The 23,566-nt window shown below is 35.5% G+C and overlaps 1 protein-coding gene across 1 annotated transcript in view; it reads right to left on the bottom strand.

Moving 5' to 3' along the window:
• LOC121375449 (coiled-coil and C2 domain-containing protein 2A-like) overlaps positions 1-23,566 on the bottom strand; it is a 62,014-nt gene that overhangs the window by 5,399 nt on the left and 33,049 nt on the right. The window contains exons 28-40 of the mRNA XM_041502912.1: positions 20,641-20,730; positions 19,969-20,060; positions 18,984-19,154; positions 18,258-18,315; positions 15,361-15,470; positions 14,650-14,746; positions 12,834-12,932; positions 11,373-11,510; positions 7,354-7,536; positions 6,502-6,591; positions 4,149-4,245; positions 2,554-2,708; positions 653-775 (exon numbers count right to left, since the gene is read on the bottom strand). Coding sequence (XP_041358846.1) covers positions 653-775; positions 2,554-2,708; positions 4,149-4,245; positions 6,502-6,591; positions 7,354-7,536; positions 11,373-11,510; positions 12,834-12,932; positions 14,650-14,746; positions 15,361-15,470; positions 18,258-18,315; positions 18,984-19,154; positions 19,969-20,060; positions 20,641-20,730 — 1,503 coding nt within the window. The remainder of the gene's footprint in view (positions 1-652; positions 776-2,553; positions 2,709-4,148; positions 4,246-6,501; positions 6,592-7,353; positions 7,537-11,372; positions 11,511-12,833; positions 12,933-14,649; positions 14,747-15,360; positions 15,471-18,257; positions 18,316-18,983; positions 19,155-19,968; positions 20,061-20,640; positions 20,731-23,566) is intronic.

The raw sequence follows: 23,566 nt of genomic DNA on the forward strand, positions 1-23,566 counted from the left end.
GATGTTGGGATGATAAACACTGACACCATAATGTGATCTAACTGCACAATACTCAACTTCCACATGTTAAAAGGTACACTCACTTTTTTCATCCATTGAGAAATACAATTTTATAAACCTAACTGCATCAGTTTGGCAACTACATGACACTGGATTAATCAGACTAATGTTTACAGTAAACATATTTTAAATATTCTTTTTATTTACAGAATATTTAATATTTAAAACTAATTTGCCATATGATCACATTATGGGTCTTCTTAAAACGTTTGTCCTACTACATTTCAGAGGATAACTTCCATCTGGGTTTCTGTCATGTCATATAAAGAGGATTCGTCACAAGTGTTTTTTAATATATAAAATATCAACCAAAACTATGTTAATTGTAATTTGTCGAGGCTCAACTAGAAAAAGGTTGATATTTTACATATTAAACAAAAACAAGTAGCGAATTCTATGTATCCTTTAACACTTCTAAATCATATTTTCATTCAATATTTAGTAAACTACAGTACTAAAATCACCTCCATCGGCAATATGACGTCATTATTAACTGGGTTAATACACTAAATTATGATATGGGTCTATGAGATGGATATCATGGGTAAGTTATAGGGTAAACTGTAATCAAACAACAGATAAGTTAACAAACCTGAATGGAGCTGAGTCCAGGAGACGGATACCCTTTACCAAAAAATGGCTTCCAGTTGGCCGTTTTACTCAGGTCGAAGTCCAACTTTGCCGGTTTGTCAGCCTCATGAACATTTGCCCAAATCTAGATCAAACACAAACAGAAACCTCTAAACATAATATTGTAAAGTTAAAGTTTCTGTTGTTTAACAACACCACTAGAGCACATTGATTAATTAATCATCAGCTATCGGATGTCAAACATTTGGTAATTCTGACAAGTAGTCATCAAAGGAAACCCGCTCTATTTTTCCTCAAGCAGCATGGGATCTTTTATGTGCACTTTCCCACACACACAAAAGCCTTGAACCAGTTGTGGTGCACTGGCTGGAATGAGAAAAACCCCAATCAGTTGAATGGATCCACAAAGGTGGTTTGATCCTGCGATGCAAGCGCCTCAAGAGAGCATTCAACCGACTAAGCTAAATCCCACCCCAACCAAACTTAATGGATAGTTGTTAGTGGTTAATGAAACCGGCATCAGTGGTGGTGTGGTTAAGCCATCGAACACGGTAGGTACTGGGTTTGCAGCCCGGTACCGGCTCCCACCCAGAGTGAGTTTTAAACCGGCCTCGGTGGTGTTGTGGTTAAGCCATCGAACATGGTAGGTACTGGGTTTGCAGCCCGGTACCACTAGAGCACATTAATATTTTATTTTATCATTGGCTATTGGACGTCAAACATATGGTCATTCTGACACTGTTTTTTAGAGGAAACCCGCTGTCGCCACATAGGCTACTCTTTTATGACAGGCAGCAAGGGATCTTTTATTTGCGCTTCTCACAGGCAGGATAGCACAAACCATGGCCTTTGTTGAACCAGTTATGGATCACTGGTCGGTGCAAGTGGTTTACACTTATACATTGAGCCTTGCGGAGCACTCACTCAGGGTTTGGAGTCGGTATCTGGATTAAAAATCCCATGCCTCGACTGGGATCCGAACCCAGTACCTACCAGCCTGTAGACCGATGGCCTAACCACAATGCCACCGAGGCCGGTCAGTGGGTAGGTATAAGACCACTACACCCTCTTCTTTTTCACTAACATTTAACAACTAATCCACTGTCCTGGACAGGCAGCCCAGATAGCTGAGGTGTGTGCCCAGGACAGCGTGTTTGAACCTTAATTGGATATAAGCATGACAATAAGTTGAAATGAAATGAAAAGGTTAATGAAAGAGAACTCGGTGTAGAGGGCTGACATCTCTTCACTGGGCCATTACATTTCACTCTGAACAGAAACCTGTACTAGGATGTGAAATTGGCACATTGAAGCTGACAGTTTAACAACTATGCCAGCAATGAAAAGGTTAATGAAAGAGAACTCGGTGTAGAGGGCTGACATCTCTTCACTGGGCCATTAGATTTCACTCTCAACAGAAACCTGTACTAGGATGTGAACGTGGCACATTGAAGCTGATGGTTTAACAACTATGCCAGCAATGTCAATATTGTGGTAGTTTCTCAAAGTATCTACTTGAGTAAAAAATTACCTTTTCTAAATACAAAATTAACTTTTTATACCAAAATATTGGTAACAAGTGGGATCCGAGGACTATGTAATCTGATTTAAAATAATAAAATAATTTGGGGACAAATAAAAAATGTATATATATATATTTAAAAGCAATTTAGTAGGTACACTGCCATGTAACCTTGTTTTTAATGCATACATCATGTAAAATATGAAGCCATAATGTAAACACATCTTCACAAATATTTAATACAATTCCAGTTATTTCAACTAAACATTTTTGGCAGTCGGAGGGGTGAGTGATCGAGTATTTTCTCACTCCAACCATGATTAACAGTCCATTTTCTAAACAAGTTGGGGCAGAGGGGGAATCATGAGATGTGAGCTTACATTTTCATGGCTGATGAGACATCCAATAGATAGGAGTGGACAGCGACTATCCCTCTGACTAAAACTCTCGGCTGTTCCAGCGTTCCAGATGGTATACTCTTGTTCATTTTCTTTGGTCATAACATAGCATGTGGGGCCCTCAGGGATGGCCGTTCCTAGAAGAAAAAAATAACTTTTTTGTAGTTCAGTTAGGAGCATTGCCATTAAAGATTTAGAAAAGGGTTATTCTATATAGATTCTTAGCAATAATAAAAACAATCAGGTGTCGAAAATGGTCAGATTTATTTAAATTCAATTTTTATTTGGACAACACCTGCTGAATTGTTCATCTAACATTTTAACAGAAAACTGTGTGCACACCTATATAACCAAACCACTAAATTTTAGTAACCAGAAAAATATCTTTCAGTATAATTGAACTTGAATATGTTGACCACTCACAAAACTTTCATGACCCAATACATAATATATTTACAGTACATACACATACAAGCACGTTTCATTTAATTATTATCAAAAACATAATTAATCATCATCAACATCACAACCATCACCTTCATCACCACCATCATTATAATCATCACCACCATCATTATAATCAACATCACCATCATCATTATAATCACCATCACCATCACCATCATCATTATAATCAACATTACCATCATCATTATAATCACCATCACCATCACCATCATCATTATAATCAACATCACCATCACCATCATCATTATAATCAACATCACCATCACCATCATCATTATAATCAACATCACCATCACCATCATCATTATAATCAACATCACCATCACCATCATCATTATAATCAACATCACCATCACCATCATAATCAACATCACCATCACCATCATCATTATAATCACCATCACCATCATCATTATAATCACCATCACCATCATCATTATAATCACCATCACCATCATCATTATAATCACCATCATCATTATAATCACCATCACCATCACCATCATCATTATAATCACCATCACCATCACCATCATCACTATAATCAACATCACCATCACCATCATCATTATAATCAACATCACCATCACCATCATCATTATAATCACCATCACCATCATCATTATAATCACCATCACCATCATCATTATAATCACCATCACCATCACCATCACCATCACCATCACCATCATCATTATAATCACCATCACCATCACCATCACCACTATAATCAACATCACCATCACCATCATCATTATAATCAACATCACCATCACCATCATCATTATAATCACCATCACCATCATCATTATAATCACCATCATCATTATAATCACCATCACCATCATCATTATAATCACCATCACCATCACCATCATCACTATAATCAACATCACCATCACCATCATCATTATAATCAACATCACCATCACCATCATCATTATAATCAACATCACCATCACCATCATCATTATAATCAACATCACCATCACCATCATCATTATAATCAACATCACCATCACCATCATCACCACCACTATCTTTATCATGATAAACATCACCACCACCATCACAATTATTTTAAGTATAATAAAAACCTATGTACTGACCTGTAACAAGCCAGGTTATTTTGCCCATCGACATGAAGTAGTTGGCCAACAAGACTGCATGTTCCTCCTCATCCCCGGCTAACAACTGAATGAATTGCTGCAAATAAAACAGATCTAAAATAAATTAAAAACTCTGCAAAACGTAATAAGAGTCAGGAGGTACATCTTAAAGGAATGCTTAACCAAGGCTTTTGGACTAGTACATGTATGCATATTTAACAATATATAATGCACATTATTGCTTAATATCAACAAGTATATTATTTAATTAATAAAACAGTTAAATGTGACGGCTATTAGATACAATGTATAATGGACGCAGCCATTTTGTGTCATTCCAGTGTGTAGTACTTAATGCATAATGTCAGGAATGAATCTTAGAACTAGAGAAACAAATCTCACTGGTTTTTGCGAGATGATAAAATAGGCATGCATTGCAATGTTCTGTAATAATATACATCTCAGTAAGCCAGCAATAAGTATATATTATTTTTCAATACAAAATAAACCACCATTGTCAAAGTGGCTACACAACAAGTCGAAATAATTATACCATGTTTTGTCCATGCATTAACCTACGTACTGAAATGATACACAGAGTGTTTTCTTAGTTAATTGGTCTATTCTCTACCTGTGATTCCTGATTGGCAGGTGTGTATTTGATTGGTAACTAAACAAGCCAATTAATTGACGCTGTCTAGACAAAAATACATACTGGTATTGTGTAATATTACCTGTCACTCCTAAAATGGAAATGAACATGGTTTATTACTGTAAATAGTTCTGTAAAACTATTGATTAAGTAGATTTTCCCATCAAAAACTACAGAACTGACCAATTACTTAGTCCCAAAGAAAAGAAAATTATCACTTGGGTATCGTGGGTTGTCGTTCTTGCTCCAACGTAGCATACCAATAGGCCTAATAGTGTACATTTTTCCTTTGGATTATTTCACAGAGAAAAATACTATAACCCCATTTCGTTCCATTAATGCAACTTGAAATATATTTAGTTAAATAGTTTATTATATTATCACATCATTTATGTTGTTTTACAAGTCAGTTTGATCAAGAGAAGCACCTTGTCGAAAATTACTGCTTGAGTATGCATCTTTCCAACACATAAGGCTCATGTTTTAGTTTACTCTCCCTATAAAAGCGCTGACCCTAGTTACATGTACATGTATTGATGGTAAAATATTTGCAGCTAATAACTGTAATGCTTTTTTCTTTAAAGTATTAAATTTCCAATTACTTACCTTTTTGTTACTTATTTGTTTTGTCAAATCTAGTGTGTTTCTGTTTGTCTTTATCTATGCTCAGGAGTAGGGCCTCCAAGAGTCCAAAATACTGGACTTGAGTACTCAAGGGTCAAACTCGACGCGGACCCGAGTAACGACACTAACACTAGATAATGAGACTAAGGAATAAAGTAAAATAGCATTTTGCCATCTTAATTCCAGCGCTGAACATGGATGCCAAATCATGCTATTGTATTGCATTTAAAAAAACACTATATTCAGTGTGGTGGCGGGACGGACGGCCAGTTTAAAAAGAGATACTAGCACATGATCATATAATTGTGTAAACTATATCGCTGATTATTTACTGCTGAAATTATTGTCCTACATTGTCCATTGCATTATATCACTATATTCCACCTAGTATGGGTACTCGAGCTAGACTCGGCACGTGCCAGAGTACTCGTGGAGACCCTACTCAGGAGGGTGAATGCTCATGATTAATTTAACTGATTTCCATCATATCATATCGTATCACATTCATTTAATGTTAGGTGTAAAAATACGGTTTAGCCAGCAACCGCGAATTAAGCTCCTGAACAGTCCTCTACTATTTGTAGTACCTCCAAATGCATTTTATGCAAAACACAAATGCACTATGTTACCTAGAGGCTAGAATAAGATGGGGGAAAAAATGTATGTACCTGAAGAACCAGAATAAGTGGCTTTAAAGAGACACAGCAAAACTTTGGAAATAAATAACATCTTGGAGGGGATGGAGGCTTGAAACCTGTAACTATCACAAACATTTAACCAACTATAAATTCTAAATCAAGTAACAGGAAATCCGTTTCAGTTTATTTTATAATATAAGTGGTTTGGTAGGTGGGGGAGGGGGGAATTCATGCAAGTAATGCCAAATTAGTTTAGCTTATTTTCCACAATAGTTGGATGAAATATTAATAGGGATGGAAATGAAGTCGGATAAAAAAAAAAAAATCTAAAAATATTTGTAAGGTCATGTAAAGTAAGGAGTTATTAAAGAACAAAGACTAGAACAGTTTTGGGATAGTGCTAAAATTCATATTAAAGTGATGATACAGCGATACTCACATCACACGTGCTCCAGATGTCACTCATACCAGGGAAGATAAATGCATCCGAGACAAATGGAATCAATGAAACATACCATGCAACCAGCTCCTGCAAATTAAAACAAAGAAAATAACTACTTTTTGGAAAGAATTAGCAGTAACTAGGTTGGTTTTTTCCATTCAAATTGCTACAAAAAGGCTGGTATATGACTAAAAAAGTAAATGTTCGACTATATAAAACATTTCATAAGTTTATGTATTTTCATGATAACTAGTGGTACATATTTATGTTTATCTACAATTGTTTCTAACAAATATTGTTACATACGATGTGTAACATAACTTATGAAATAATGGTACATCTTTGAAATGATTTTAAAATGTGATAAAAAAAAAAATAATTAGAAAATTTCAATTTAACTTAATGAGAACCAGAAATGAAACTGACAGACAAAAGGTTAAGAAAATGTTGCACGGTTTTGAAAAGTTGTACTACTTGCATCAGCAACATTCAAAACTCAATTTAAAAAATGTATGCAGTAGCCAGACCTCGCTGTGAAAAATACAATTAAGGAAGTGATTAATTGCTTCCCAAAATTAGATTATGAGGAGTCATTTAAAATATTACCACACTGAGCTTTGATATTTAATCATTTTGACATTTTTTGTAGTACTTTGTTTAATTCACATGCTAAGGGAGCTAAATATGACTCTCCCTAGTCTCAGGGTGGGATGGGGATCCAGAGTAGCAGCTCCCGGTAAATTGATGGGTTCTAAGTAGCATCAAGACAAATTTAAAAGTGTACATATTGCATCATCATCAGAAATTTAAAAGAGAACAAGAAGGAAAACAAAAGAAAAAAGTACATACTGGACCACCAGCGAGAATTTCCTCCGGTGGTTTCAGTGATTTCAGATAGCGTGAGACAAACACGGTCTTGCAGTTCATATCCACCACAGTCGTCATGTACTGACGTTTGGGATACTTCGTCTCCACTTCAATCTGCCAAATCTCCGCTCTCTCCAGTAACTTTTCTTTCTCATTGGATGGGAACTGCAGTGAAACATTACAGCTTAAATCAAAGAAGGAAGAATCTGTATTATTACAGTGTTCGACAAATGTTTAAAGGAGACCGGACACCAAACCATATATAAGGCGTAATGAATTGTTTGCCGTCATAAACCACAACACGCAACTACCGCGCTCCCCTTATTGACTAAGTTAAGCGTGCCAGTCTTGGTTGGGGGGGGTTTTCGCCGATTTTCGACGTTTGCCGGAAACTGTCGACAATTGATGAGCTAGACCCGTGACGTCATCGATGAGAGGAAAACTGAAGAAACTACCAAGCAGCATGGACGAACTTAGCGATTCGAGTGACGAAGAATTGTGCCCAGCTTGTGCTAATGGCATTAAACCGTATCAGTTTGAACCACTTATCAGAGACTTTGTCCCTAATCCTGGAAATGTTGTCTTAGATGAAAATTCAGATGAATCAACTGCCGACGAAGACAAGGAAGCCACACGGTCATAGACTAGCATACAAGCATTTTTTAAAACATAATTTTTTATGACATTTTTAATGTAAACTGAAGCAAATGGACCTAATTAGAAGAAAAGCACACAAAATTTAATAATATTTCATCATAAATCTTGTTCAGCATAGATTTAAATATGACACGTCAGTGGATATTCCACAGGCCGATTTCGCAGGCGTCCCCTCCTCACCAAAGCAAGATATAATAATTTAACAAAAAACTTTGTTCTCTTAACTAGTTACCCTCCAAGTTTTAATGTGTGTGTGTGGTTAAACCGTGTATTTTTAATTATTAAGAAAATGTGTTACCAGTTTGCCGAAACCCGGCTGGGTACAGAAACACAGAAATGTTGGAAAATATTATACTGTTGCCGCATACTGACAATCACTTTACAACTAATATGTCTTATCGACACTATTATTATGTAGTCTTTGCATTTATTAATATAAAATACAACAGACCCGTAGGAACTGGGGAGGGGCGGGCCTAGGGGCTTGTTCTCCACCACACACTCTAGGATGAAAATGTATCTTTAAGTTTTCATTACTTTGCATAAATAAAGATGATATAAAGATAAAAATCTAGTTTGTATCCCTCACTAGAGACTGTTTTCCCCCTCCCCCCTCCCCCACTTCAAATATCGTTCCTACAGGCCTATACAAATGTAGATACTATGTAGAGGGTGAGGTTAGGAACCAGTTCCTTTTATCTTTAGGATTTTGTAATCATGATTTCAAACCAACTGTTTCAGGTAATTTGCTCCACATACTGACATAAAACACATTTGTTATATTTTGTTATATATTGGAATAAAATAAAAATAACTACAATATATCCAGTGTTATTTTCTTTAATCATTCATGGAGAAAGAAGGAAGTCCTGATGAAAATATATTACAGGTAAAACAAAATAATATATGATGCTTATTCCATGCGGTAACTATTGTTAATTTTGGTTTAAATTGCTAGATGCCAAAAGTGATTAATTATATTATTTTATGGTAACAGTTGAAAATTAGACGACCAATTGTTTCAACCTCTGCCAAAGGTACCAGGTTTTCTGCCAGAAAATAATTTGAGGGTACATAATAAAACAGGCCCGTAGGAACTGGGGGGGGGGGGGGGGGGGGGGGGGGGGGGGGGGGGGGGTGCCCTCCACTTGTGAGCTTTTCTTTATCACATTAAGTTTTGCCATTGTAACCAAAATCTGATGTAGAGTTTATACCCGGTCTGTCAGTACCCCCCCCCCCCCCCCCTCCCCAAGTCGTTCCTGCAGGCCTGTAAAAACTAAATATATTCAAAGGAGTATATTGGGTGGTTATAGGTTTGAAATGGGTTTTTTATTGAACATTTTATTTCATGCACTTTTATAAATTTTAAACAGCAATTATGTTACTATAATCTATCGAAAAAATAAAACATTATATATATATATATATACATATTAATTTCTGAGATTATTTAGTACATACATGTAAGTTTACCCTCCGCACCCTCTGGCAGAAACCCAGGGTAGGTATTAAAATAATGATTTGGTGTAGAGTATTTTTAATATGACATACAGAAAGCATTGAAAAGTACAATTTTATTATGTTTAATAATCGACATTAGCTTTAAAACTAATTAACCATCATTCCTTCTGGCCACAGTACATATGTTGTTCCTGCCAAAGTGATAGCATTTTAATTTTAATGACAATATACTGAACTGACTATAAACATTGTTAACTAACATAATAATTCACGTTTTGAAGGTGTTTTGTTATAAGGTTAACAAACCAACTAGATTAAGAGACGTTAGTATGTAGTCGTTATGGGCTGTCGGTGAAAATTAATTTGGTAATTATAGGTAAATAAATGTGAAGTTTAAATATTCGTATGTGAACAAATTGCAATATTTAATGTATATCTTAAGTACATACTTGTTTTAATTTTCACATTGTAAATGTACCATAACCTGCTGTATTTAGTTGGTGTAAAGCTCGTTCGACGACAATCATGTGTCCATGTTTTAAAACAACTTTAGTTTTTTTGGAAATCAAAATCATGATGTTGACCGTTTCTTGGGATGCATTGCTGTTACTGTTGCAGTTAAACACTGCACAGTTAACCATCATATAATTACGTCGACAGTATATAATAACACTAATTATCTTGTAAATTAAATTTCCGATAAACCTGGAGACAAAAAAAGAACAGAAAAGACGACTAAAAGGCACAACCAAAGAATCAACACGTATACCGGTATTGCTTGGTAACTCTCACCGATGACGTATTGCCTCGCTTTCGTTCAGATCTATGCATAATCCCGCCCACTTCTGTTTTTACCCCAAACCTAAGACATGCAGCTGACCGGTGCCTTGCAGCAAGCCGGGCGTTAGAGTAATGCGGTCTTTGACGCTAACTTAATCCATTACACACATGTCTTTTGGTGTCCGGTCTCCTTTAAGAAAGTCACTAGCCCTTATAGAAGCTTTGGCTAGTGCCCTATGTATTATAGTAATGCAGTTGATAGTTTCCACTAGTCCAGATAATATATTCACTAGCTGGGACCGAGGGCTAGTGGATTTGTCGCACCCTGCTGTATATCTATAGTCAGGCAAGGTGGACAAATTTGTTTTAATCATTTGGTAAAATTATGATTATATCTAGTCAAACTTGAGCTAAGAAAGTTGAAGTTTGCTTTGTTTAACAACACCACTAGAGCACATTAATTAATTAAATTAATCATCGGCTATTGGATGTCAAACATTTGGTAATTTTGACTGCTAGTCTTAGAGAAAATCGGCTACATTTTTCCATTAGCAGCATGGGATCTTTTATATGCGCTTTTCCACAGACAGAACAGTACATACCACAGCCTTTGATATACCAGCTGCGGTGCACTCGTGGGAATGGAAACTGAACTAAGAAGACACTTTAGTCAAGACGCACAAAACATTATTTTTAGCTATTTTATAGATTTTGATTTTTGTAAATACAAGCAAACAAAATGCCACTGTTCCTGCCCACTCCTCCACCCCCGCCTCCACCCCAGCACCAACTACATGTAGTTAAGAAGAATCAGAGTTTTGTCAATACAAACAAACAACCCGCCACCACTACTTAAGAAGAATTAGTTTTGTCAATATGAACAAACAACAACCTCAACCCCACTCATTAAGAAGAATCAAAGTTGGTTAATAGAGCAAACCACTCTTCCTTACACCCCCCCCCCCCCCCACCACTACTTAAGAAGAATCAGGATTTTATTTATATAAGCAAGCCAACTGACCTCAACCCTACTACTTAAGATGTATCCAGGTGTTAATAATATGAGCAAACCACCCACCCCAAAATCCGCCCCTACTACTTACCTTGTATTTTACTGGTTCTGGTATTTTCAGTGGTGGCTGAGTGGTAATGAACAGCTGCAGGTAGGTGTCAGTAGCTGACTCTTTAGTAGTGTAGCCAAGCAGAATCGGAGGTTTGTTAACACGGAAAATACCATCAATCTGAAATTAAATTACATATCAAGAATTAATAGGTTTGTTAAAGGTGCAGACCCTAGTTTCAGCTTGTAAAAGTGGACACTAAGTTCAGTTAATCTACAAATCTACAACACACATTTGGATATGGTTGTAACAGAGAGAAGCTAAAATCTGTGATGTGGGGAAATGCGGTCTGAAAATACATAGAGCTTGTCTCGATAACCATTACTTCTCAGATGAATATGCTTTTTTAGAATTATGATAAATGTATTTTGGGGTATTGCAAAAACTTGATTAACCAGAACCAATTCAGGTGTATGAAAATTAATATTCTAAATAATGAAATGGGAGTACTTCTAACATATAATTATCAAAAACAGCTTTAATAGTGAAAAATATGTCGTAGTTTTTAAAAAAAACTAGGGTCTGTCACTTTAACAGGGAAAATACTATCAATATGAAATTAAGAATTAATAGGTTTGTTAACACGGAAAATACCAGTAATCTGAAATTAAGTAACATCATGAATTAATAGGTTTGCTAACACAGAAAATACCAGTAATCTGAAATTAAGTAACATAATGAATTAATAGGTTTGTTAACACAGAAAATACCATCAATTTGAAATTAAAGTTACATATCAAGAATTAACAGGTTTGTTAATAGGGAAAATACAATTAATCTGAAATTAAGTAACATAATGAATTAATAGGTTTGTTAATATGGAAAATACCATCAATTTGAAATTAGGTAACATATCAAAAAAATTATCAAATGGTACAAATATACAAAACTGCTATTATTAGAAATGTTTTATATACACTTTGCCACAAACCTTCAGCATCTGACAAGGAGCTCTTGGAATGGGAAAGTGAAGGATAATTTGTTTAACAACACCTCAGTACATTTTAAATTATGGCTGCACCACACTCATGGTTCTTGGCAAGAACATAAAATTATTTAATTGCTTGTCATTTTTTGTGAATTTATCAATGTATTTTATGCTATTTTATACTAAATTTGTGCCTGTTATACTTTGATAAATTCACAAAAATTACATTATAATTACAAACTACACTTCTATTTTGTCACTTTCTAATGTCCTTTCCATGACCCATTTTGCATAATGATGTCATTTTCTGAAGTTTACTGAAGGATAACATTCAGTTTATTAGTGACGTCGTCCAATCAGAATAGAATAAATTGTATAACAGAAGGAGGTTTGTAATTATATTTGCATAAAGACTATACATATATTATGACTGGCATGAATGGGTTAATATTTTTCCATTAATGACAGCCAGATTTACATGCAAATACTTAATTTAGCAAACATCTTGAGAATACCTTTGAATTAAGGTAAATAGTGGAAAATGGAATACGCAGAGATCCAAGCCACTTCCGTTCGATCCGTTGATGAACGGTTGATCTTCTTTCCCCATCATCCTATAAAACAATAGTTATAATACAAACTAAAATATGAAACAGTAAAATCTATATCTTAAACATTTCTGACTAGTCTCAATGGCACAGTTGTTAAACCATAAAGGAAGGAAGGAAATGTTTTATTTAATGACGCACTCAACACATTTTATTTACGGTTATATGGCGTCAGACATATGGTTAAGGACCACACAGGTATTGAGAGAGAAAACCCATTGTCGCCACTTCGTGGGCTACTCTTTTGATTAGCAGCAAGGGATCTTTTATATGCACCATCCTACAGACAGGGTAGTACATACCACAGCCTTTGTTACACCAGTTGTGGAGCACTGGCTGGAACGAGAAATAGCCCAATGGGTCCACCGACGGGGATCGATCCCAGACCGACAGCACATCAAGCAAACACTTTACCACTGTTAAACCATAAAGTATTAAACCATAATGTGTATGGTGATATGTGTTGGGTTCCTATCCTAGTACCGGCTTCAATCCACAGTAAGCCTACAACTCAGTGGGGTTGGGGGGGGTTGGGGGGGGGGGGTGAGACCATTACACTGACTGTTCTCTCTCACTATTAACAAATCATTGATAACCTCTTGTCAACAGTCAACAGTCTGGACAGCTCCAATGTTTGCAACGATCTGTCCATGATGATTCAAACAAAGAAAGAAATGTTTTATTTAACGACGCACTCAACACATTTTATTTACGGTTATATGGCGTCAGACTCTTCCGGTTAGCAGCAAGGGATCTTTTATTTGTGCTTCCCACAGGCAGGATAGCACAAACCATGGCCTTTGTTGAACCAGTTATGGATCACTGGTCGGTGCAAGTGGTTTACACCTACCCATTGAGCCTTGCGGAGCACTCACTCAGGATTTGGAGTCGGTATCTGGATTAAAAATCCCATGCCTCGACTGGGATCTGAACCCAGTACCTACCAGCCTGTAGACCGATGGCCTAACCACGATGCCACCGAGGCCGGTCCATGATGATTCATGCTGGTTAGACCTCACTGGTACTTTTAAAGTCCTGACCAGCAATGTTGCTGCCTATTACCATTTAAGAAGACCACATACTGACCAGACTTGCTTACCCTGAGGACTATCTTCTTTTAACTAGTCCCATGCTATCTCCTAACTGTGCAGACTTTCCTGTTGGAGACGCACAAATTTTGAACCATTGCCAATGGATCTTGTGGGACTCAACACAAGCCAGAATCTGTTAGGAATGAATTTGGGTCATATGAAAGTATCCTTAGTGTGTGGGCTTTGCTGTTAGATATACTAGTTTTGAGCCATCACCACTATATTTTGTGTGGCTCAACATGACCCAAAATCCATTGGAAATGATTGTTGGTCTTGTATATATATTTTAAAAAACCCACATTTGTTTTGTTTGACAACACATTTAGAGCACATTGATTTTATTAATCATTGGCTATTGTATGTCAAACATTTGGTCATTCTGACACATAGTCATCAGAGGAAACCTGCTACATTTTTCTTAATATAGCAAAAGATCTTTTATATGCACTTTTCCACAGACAAGAAAGCACATACCACGGTCTTTGACCAGTTGTTGTGCACTGGTTGGAATGAGAAAAAATGCAATCAGCTGAATTGGTCTTGTACAGGTCATGTCATAGTGATGTCTGCTTTACAGTACTCTGTCAAGAGTAAATTAAAGTACCAGAGATACCTTCCATGCTAATACTAACCTCTCCAACGTTATGAATGACCTCGTCAAACAGATTCAAGTAAACGCTGTCTGTAATCTTCTGTAAAGACTTACAACTGTAGTCATTAGCCGGGGCTCTACAAACAAACATAGGGTATGTTTCATATTTCTTTAATTCAATTGTTTTGTACCAAACTGCTACTACTAAATCCTCAAAAATTAGTAATATGTAGTTATTATAATAAAACAGTTTCCCCCAAAATGTAAAACAAAATGGTGAAGATATTAAATACACATACATTGAGTTTTTATTATTACACCTCTATGTATTCCTTAAACTTTCATTATTAACACACAAATATAAAACTAATTTTCACTCATTTCATAAATTAAAATCAATATACAAATAGTATAATGCAACATAAATAATAAACTTCCTTTTTTACTCTTTTTTTTAAAGCAATACATGTATATTATGTATTTAATTGTTACCATTAAAGATATTATTGTTCAAGATATGGAATAAACATTTAGTTCTGTTATTCACTGAGACATTCTTCACCATAGCAGTAACTCAATGAACCAAACAGTTCATTTGAATACATAACATTACTGCAAACATTAATTTACTCAAGTGCAGTATACTTGATTGGGAACTTCAGATGATCCCATTACAGAATGGGAACCTGCACTTAGTCTGAGCTCAGGATAAGCTCTATGAAATTAAAACGTGGGAACCAGTTTCACTTACTCAAGTACAAGTTGCAGTTCCTCATTGAAGCTGGGATTGGGTCCCTCAATGACACTAGTTGAGGTGATAGTTTCCTGGAATATTGCCTCAACAAAAGGCCGAACTAATGTCTGAAAGTGAAACATTTAAATCAAGATAAAATATGTACCAAATGTACTATATTATATGAAATAAAAGAAGAATTTTTTAAGTCAGATGTGAAGCTTTTTAAGATTAACTTCATCATCTGCCTACAAACACACGTGCATTTTTTTTTATAACAGAATTAAAGAATAGGAATATAGCAGAATGCAGGGATCGATCCTGTGACTGAATGCACTTCAGGCAGTAACTAGGATTGAATTACATTTTACTACTTGCTGAAATACTTTTCTATATATCATACAAAACTTGTTAAAAATACATACAATTATTCAGGTATAATTATCCATCTTCACTTCACAGGGTATATACCACCAAATATAATCCCATTGTTGACTATAGTAACATATAAAACAGCACATGTTCTAATAAATGTATATAAAAGCAACAATCCTTCACCTTTAAGGAAGGAAGGAAGGAAATGTTTTATTTAAGGATGCACTCAACACATTTTATTTACGGTTATATGGCGTCAGTCTTATGATTAAGGACCATACAGATATTAAGAGAGGAAACTCGCTGTCACCACTTCATGGGCTACTCTTTTCGATTAGCAGCACCTCCCACAGACAGAATAGTACATACCACAGCCTTTGTTACACCAGTTGTGGAGTATTGGCTGGAACGAGAAATAGCCCAATGGGTCCACCGATCGATCCTAAACCGACCGCACATCGAGTGAACGCGTTACCACTGGGCTACGTCCCGCCCTTCACCTTTAAAGTAAAGAAGTGATGCTGCTAGTTTTAGATGTAGGAGGAAATATCTCTGACTACCCTCGTTTAGCTGTCTGCCAGGATGGACAGTTGTTAATGCTCTACTTTAAAGTAAAGAAGTGATGCTGCTAGTTTTAGATGTAGGAGGAAATATCTCTGACTACCCTCGTTTAGCTGTCTGCCAGGATGGACAGTTGTTAATGCTCTACTTTAAAGTAAAGAAGTGATGCTGCTAGTTTTAGATGTAGGAGGAAATATCTCCGACTACCCTCATTTAGCTGTCTGCCAGGATGGACAGTTGTTAATGTTCTACTTTAAAGTAAAGAAGTGATGCTGCTAGTTTTAGATGTAGGAGGAAATATCTCCGACTACCCTCGTTTAGCTGGCTGCTAGGATGGACAGTTGTTAATGTTCTACTTTAAAGTAAAGAAGTGATGCTGCCAGTTTTAGATGTAGGAGGAAATATCTCCGACTACCCTCATTTAGCTGTCTGCCAGGATGGACAGTTGTTAATGTTCTACTTTAAAGTAAAGAAGTGATGCTGCTAGTTTTAGATGTAGGAGGAAATATCTCCGACTACCCTCGTTTAGCTGTCTGCCAGGATGGACAGTTGTTAATGCTCTACTTTAAAGTAAAGAAGTGATGCTGCTAGTTTTAGATGTAGGAGGAAATATCTCCGACTACCCTCATTTAGCTGTCTGCCAGGATGGACAGTTGTTAATGTTCTACTTTAAAGTAAAGAAGTGATGCTGCTAGTTTTAGATGTAGGAGGAAATATCTCCGACTACCCTCGTTTAGCTGGCTGCCAGGATGGACAGTTGTTAATGCTCTACTTTAAAGTAAAGAAGTGATGCTGCTAGTTTTATATATAGGAGGAAATATCTCCGACTACCCTCATTTAGCTGTCTGCTAGGATGGACAGTTGTTAATGCTCTACTTTAAAGTAAAGAAGTGATGCTGCTAGTTTTAGATGTAGGAGGAAATATCTCCGACTACCCTCGTTTAGCTGGCTGCTAGGATGGACAGTTGTTAATGCTCTACTTTAAAGTAAAGAAGTGATGCTGCTAGTTTTAGATGTAGGAGGAAATATCTCCGACTACCCTCGTTTAGCTGACTGCCAGGATGGACAGTTGTTAATGCTCTACTTTAAAGTAAAGAAGTGATGCTGCTAGTTTTAGATGTAGGAGGAAATATCTCCGACTACCCTCGTTTAGCTGTCTGCCAGGATGGACAGTTGTTAATGTTCTACTTTAAAGTAAAGAAGTGATGCTGCTAGTTTTAGATGTAGGAGGAAATATCTCCGACTACCCTCATTCAGCTGTCTGCCAGGATGGACAGTTGTTAATGCTCTACTTTAAAGTAAAGAAGTGATGCTGCTAGTTTTAGATGTAGGAGGAAATATCTCCGACTACCCTCGTTTAGCTGGCTGCCAGGATGGACAGTTGTTAATGCTCTACTTTAAAGTAAAGAAGTGCTCTGCTAGTTTTAGATGTAGGAGGAAATATCTCCGACTACCCTCGTTTAGCTGGCTGCCAGGATGGACAGTTGTTAATGCTCTACTTTAAAGTAAAGAAGTGATGCTGCTAGTTTTAGATGTAGGAGGAAATATCTCCGACTACCCTCGTTTAGCTGTCTGCCAGGATGGACAGTTGTTAATGTTCTACTTTAAAGTAAAGAAGTGATGCTGCTAGTTTTAGATGTAGGAGGAAATATCTCCGACTACCCTCGTTTAGCTGGCTGCCAGGATGGACAGTTGTTAATGCTCTACTTTAAAGTAAAGAAGTGATGCTGCTAGTTTTAGATGTAGGAGGAAATATCTCCGACTACCCTCGTTTAGCTGGCTGCCAGGATGGACAGTTGTTAATGCTCTACTTTAAAGTAAAGAAGTGATGCTGCTAGTTTTAGATGTAGGAGGAAATATCTCCGACTACCCTCGTTTAGCTGGCTGCCAGGATGGACAGTTGTTAATGCTCTACTAAGAGTTAGGTAACACTTCAAACTCATAAGATGCTACTTGAACTACTCATATCTAGAACTTACATTATCAAAAATATTTGGTATGGTCTCTCTCCTTGTTGTCTGGCCGCCTGCACCTTCACTGGAATAGGCAATACAATACATGGACTGCTTTTCAAAACATACTGCTAAAGAAGATATATTTTCGTTTATAATTAATGAGAATTTCTTTGCATTGGAGTAACATACAATATTATTGGGACGATTTGGGACTTATAAACCAATAACTTTGTTGGTACTAAATATGACGTCATCGCGATTTGGCAAACACCCAATGACTTCACATAGTTTAGTATTTACGGCTCTCCATTTTCAGTACAGAATTTGGCATAAAATGTTATTTTAATACAATTCAGCACAGATTTTTTTTAAAAATAAAAACTGTTGTTTTTATAAATTATCTGTCAATGTGAATAAAATATAAAGTTACAGCAACACTGTGGCTTACATTGTTTCTATAATTTTCATTTGTCATTTGTTAAAGCTTGTGACATGTGAAATTCATTTTACTCAGGACATAAATGTTATAATAACTATAACTCACTTATTATTCTCTATGTATTACACTAAGGTTCAGTCACAAAAGGAAAAATATTCAGAGTTAATTAATGGGGAAAAAAGTGTTTGGTTAAACAAAATGTAACTGATCATGTATCAGTGAATGTATTACTTAAAATATTCATTAAAAAATATCACACTGTGTATCCTGAAGAATGAACACAGCTTACTGGATGAAAACCGGAGTATTACCTCAGTCCGGACTTGCGCACAGGAATGTCAAATGCTCGGATCACATTGACCAGGATGTACGGAGGAGGATCATGGGGACCTCTTATGATTGGTCGAGGATCAAGCTTCTTGCGCACTGGTTTTAGGGGTCGCTTTGGTTCAGCCATGTTTAATAATTCTGATATGAGATCTCTGTGATAAAAACACACCAAATTAGGTACACTTTGTAATATAAATTCCAAATGGAACAAAATGTTTTCAAACATATTATTATTTGATGTTTTGATAAAATGTGAAAATGGACATACAATTTATTACAATTCAAAAAGAAAATTAAATATAGTTTGACTTGTTTTTATTCTTAAAACTTTAGATGGACATTTCACTCAGATTTGTGTTGAAATTGTTTTGAAATAGGAAGAAATCAGCATTTTATAGATTAAAAATATTACTAAAAATTTAAACAACTCATCCAGTTTACACAAACAGTATTCTCAAATGTCTCCATGAGATCATATATTGTATAAAATTTCAAGGCACACCACAAGCATCTGTCAAATTTTTCATAAAGTATATCTAAAGGAACTAATAAAGATATAGAGGATATTCGTTGATAAAGTATATAAATCCTCAGCAAGCCTCTGATTTCATACTTTCAACTCGTGCTGATAAATTATGATATCACAAGACACTCAGGGGGTATTCTTTTTATCATCCATTATCATTCTTTTCATTTGTGACAATTGTAAACAATGTCAGTAATGTGGGTTGAATGTCACTATATTTGGCAGCGGACAAAACAGTGGTAACTAGCAGAACGACAGTGGCGTGACATCACTAATGATAGGTTTAGCGCTGAAACATAGAGAGTGACATAACAAAAGAAGCGATATCTCCTAGGAGAATATCACTGGAGATATCGATAAATTTGTTTAATAGCAAGCCAGGTTCATAAGGTGTGTAAGAAGTAGTAAATGTGACACTTGGTGAAGTAAACTAAACATACATAAATGGTGGCAGCGTGTCTTCCTTCACGACATCTTGGAACACTTTCTGGTGTGCCTCTTGTCTCAAATACTGCATCACCGTCTCACGGACCTGCGAATTAAAATAGTGTCAGACGAAGTTCTGTACCATAACAGACTTTGCTACCTTAATTCAAATAACAAATTCACAATTATTGGAGGTAGTTTTCTAGTACCGGTATGTATTAATATATGTTTTTTTAAATATACATGTACAAAATTATTGGGCAGTAAAATCCAATCTGAGTTACTACAAACATTAGGAAGAAACACATTGAATATACACGGATTAATATTCTAAGAAAATGAAAATTTGCACATGAAACATTGTTTACCTGTTTTAAAGGGATTGACATATTATGACTTCAAAGCCAAAAATGTCTTTGGGTTAGGGAAAAAACTGAATTCATTAAGGCCGGTCAGTCCTGGGACCAACTGTATTTCAGCCAATCATTTTAGCTGGTCAGTTTAAGCTCACAGAAAGTCTTGAAAGGATATTGTGGGTTTGTCATGCTATTGACAGACAAAGACTGATAATCATGTTGATATCATAAGTAAACTATTTGGGAAAAAAACATGACGATAGGAGTCTTTCAAAGAAAGAAAAAAGAAAAAAAATGGGGGGAAAAAACACGGAAAAAAACACACCATACCTTCTGCATATTCCTTTTTGCTGCAGCATGCCGAACTTCAATATTATCAGATTTTATCATGTTTTTTTCTCTTTGTCTCTTATCATATTCCTAATGGCAAAATTAAAATTAAATTGTAAGATGTTGGCTAATTAATGTTAAATACTTTGTAAATCATGGTCAAAACTGATCATTGTAAACAGTTAATACATGGTCACCATGTCTTGTTAAAAAACATGAAACAATTCGTCATTATTAAATCATACATTAAACATAAAATGTTAACAATATATCAAATATTTAATTGAATATTAAGCTCTTAAGGGCATACAAAGCAAAAAATAAAACTTTGTAAACAAACTACTAAAAACTAGCTCAAGGAACATAATTTTATAATTAAAACAAGATGATCTAAGCAAAAGGTTATACGTCACAAGTCTATTTAGCATTTACTATTTGGTAAACCTAGTTTAACCATTTTGAGACAAACTTATTTTTAGTATAAGTTTGTCCAGACTGAGTGTATTTTAAGATTTTAAACTTTTTAACTTTTTGTTATTTTACCATCGACGTCCCAAACTGCGTTCATCTAACGACTAAAACACAAATACGATATTTATGGAAATATTATTCTATATTTTTCAGCTACGATATGTGAAACAAAATAGATTGCAACCAGTTGACGTAAAAAAATAAAAAGAATTATGATGCAAAACAAATCCATTCTAATAAACAGAAGTGAAGCACCTTCCAGAAAACAGGAAAAAGTGCAACGTTTTTAATTGCATTTAGGCGCATGTGTTTGCAAAAAGTATTGTACAGCACATGTGTGCTTTGTTATTTCTAATAATAATATATGTTCCTTAACTATGCAGAGCTGACAAACACTTTGTTTAAAAAAAAATTTAAAGGTAAAATTCAGTTTGTCAAGCGTTCTGGTCCGGTCCGCATTTTACTAATGCCCATCACTAACACTTGATGTCAATACTTATAGGCATTACATTCACACCAGTGAATAGTTTGTAATAAAAAAAAAAAATGTAGCATACTATTTGCAGATCAAATATAATAACTGAAAACAAATTCTAACAGGGGGCTTACAAATCATAAAAATTAAATGATTTGGCCTTGTTGATCTGGCTTGTGTGAGGTCATGTGACACGCACCGAATGTTAAAGGAAGGGACAATTATTGAGTAATATCAATAAGTATAATCATATAGTTAATTAATAAAACGCTTAAATGTGATGGCTATTATATACAACGGATGTAGCCATTTTGTACCATCCCAGTGAATACGCCCTCTGGTGGTTACGTAATACCTAACATGTCAGGTCACGAATTAGTCTTCGAACTGAAGAAACAAAACATACCTGATTTTTTGCAGATGCATCGCAAGGTTCTGTAATAATATCCATCCCAGTAAGCCGGGAACATAATACAGTTATTTCAACACTTTGACAATGGTGGCTTATTTTTATTGAAAAATAATATATACTTGTTTTGTCCATAAATTAACCCACGTACTGAAATAATAATCGGAGTGTGTTCTTGGTTAATTGGTTTCTTCTTTCCATGGCGTGTATATTTAGACGGTCCCTAGACACTGTGTCTAGACACACTAAAAAGACGTGCCTCTTTTATTAATATCACAAGGTATTGTCTGTTAGCTATGCGGACGCCCCTCAATCGTAATGGACATTATCACTTTATTACTGTAAGTAATTCTGTAAAACCCTTGATTAAGTAGACTTTCCCATCTAAAATCACAAAACTGACCAATTACATAGTCCCAAAGAAAAGAAAATTATCATTTGGGTATTGTGAGTGGTCGTTTTTGCTCGAACGTACCCTACCAATAGGCCTAATAATAAACATTTTTTCTTTGGTTTTTTTTTTAAAGAGAAAAATTCTAGAACTCAATTTCGTTCTATTGATGCAAACTGAAATACATTTAGTTAAATAGTTTATTATACTATCAAGTCATTTATGTTGTTTTACAAGTCAGGTTGATGAAAGCGAAGCGCCTTGTCATAAATTAGAGTTTTTATTTACACTGTGCTTAAGAGGGGTTGGATGGAGCTGATGTCACTTCGCCCCAAGCTATACCACCAGATGTCACAAAAACAAAACAAAATGGGTTTTTATAAATTCTAAAATTACGCGTTTTTCATTTGTTAAAGTGTCAGTATGTGTTGGTGGTTCGGGTATGCATCTTTCCAACACATAAGGCTCTTATTTGAGTTTACCCTCCCTTTAATTCATTTTCCTCCATTTCAAATCAATTTCTACAAGTCAAGTGGACCCGATATTGGTAATTTTAAGGAATAAACAAAAATGACTTAGTAAAATCAATGGTTTTAGGGGTTTGTCAAGGTTTGTATCTAGATACTTACTTGTCTGAACTTTATTGTTAATGAAAATGTTATCGAACTGTGAAAAAAACCTCACAAATGAACGACAAACAGAGAACAACAAATCGGATGTTGATTGCGCAAACCACGCAGTTAGGGACGTTGATGATACTATTTATACTAATTATTTATCTGTTATAAATTTTAACAATTAAACCATTGTAATTTAATTCATTATGTATTGGTAGCAGCTGAAAAAATAAGGCAGGTTTTCAGGATGACATTTTATGTTTTGGTTTACTTGCCTTGTTTACAAGTTGTTTGGAAACAAAACATAACACTTTTTACTGCACATACTAAACTAATCTTTATTATAAGAGATTAATGTGAAGGGATATAACTCCTTGTTGTGAAGGGAAATAACTCTGGTGTAAAAGCTAGCAGTGTAAATCGTATATGAAATGCATGGATCATCTATGGCCGATATCATCTGACCTAACCATACAATAATTTTACTTTACTAAATTCAGGTTTCTTTTGTGACAAATTTAAGTAAGATGAAAAACCCAAAATGTTTTTATTTGAGTGTAAAA

The sequence above is a fragment of the Gigantopelta aegis genome, chromosome 6, assembly GCF_016097555.1.
Source record: "Gigantopelta aegis isolate Gae_Host chromosome 6, Gae_host_genome, whole genome shotgun sequence".
Taxonomy (NCBI): domain Eukaryota; kingdom Metazoa; phylum Mollusca; class Gastropoda; order Neomphalida; family Peltospiridae; genus Gigantopelta; species Gigantopelta aegis.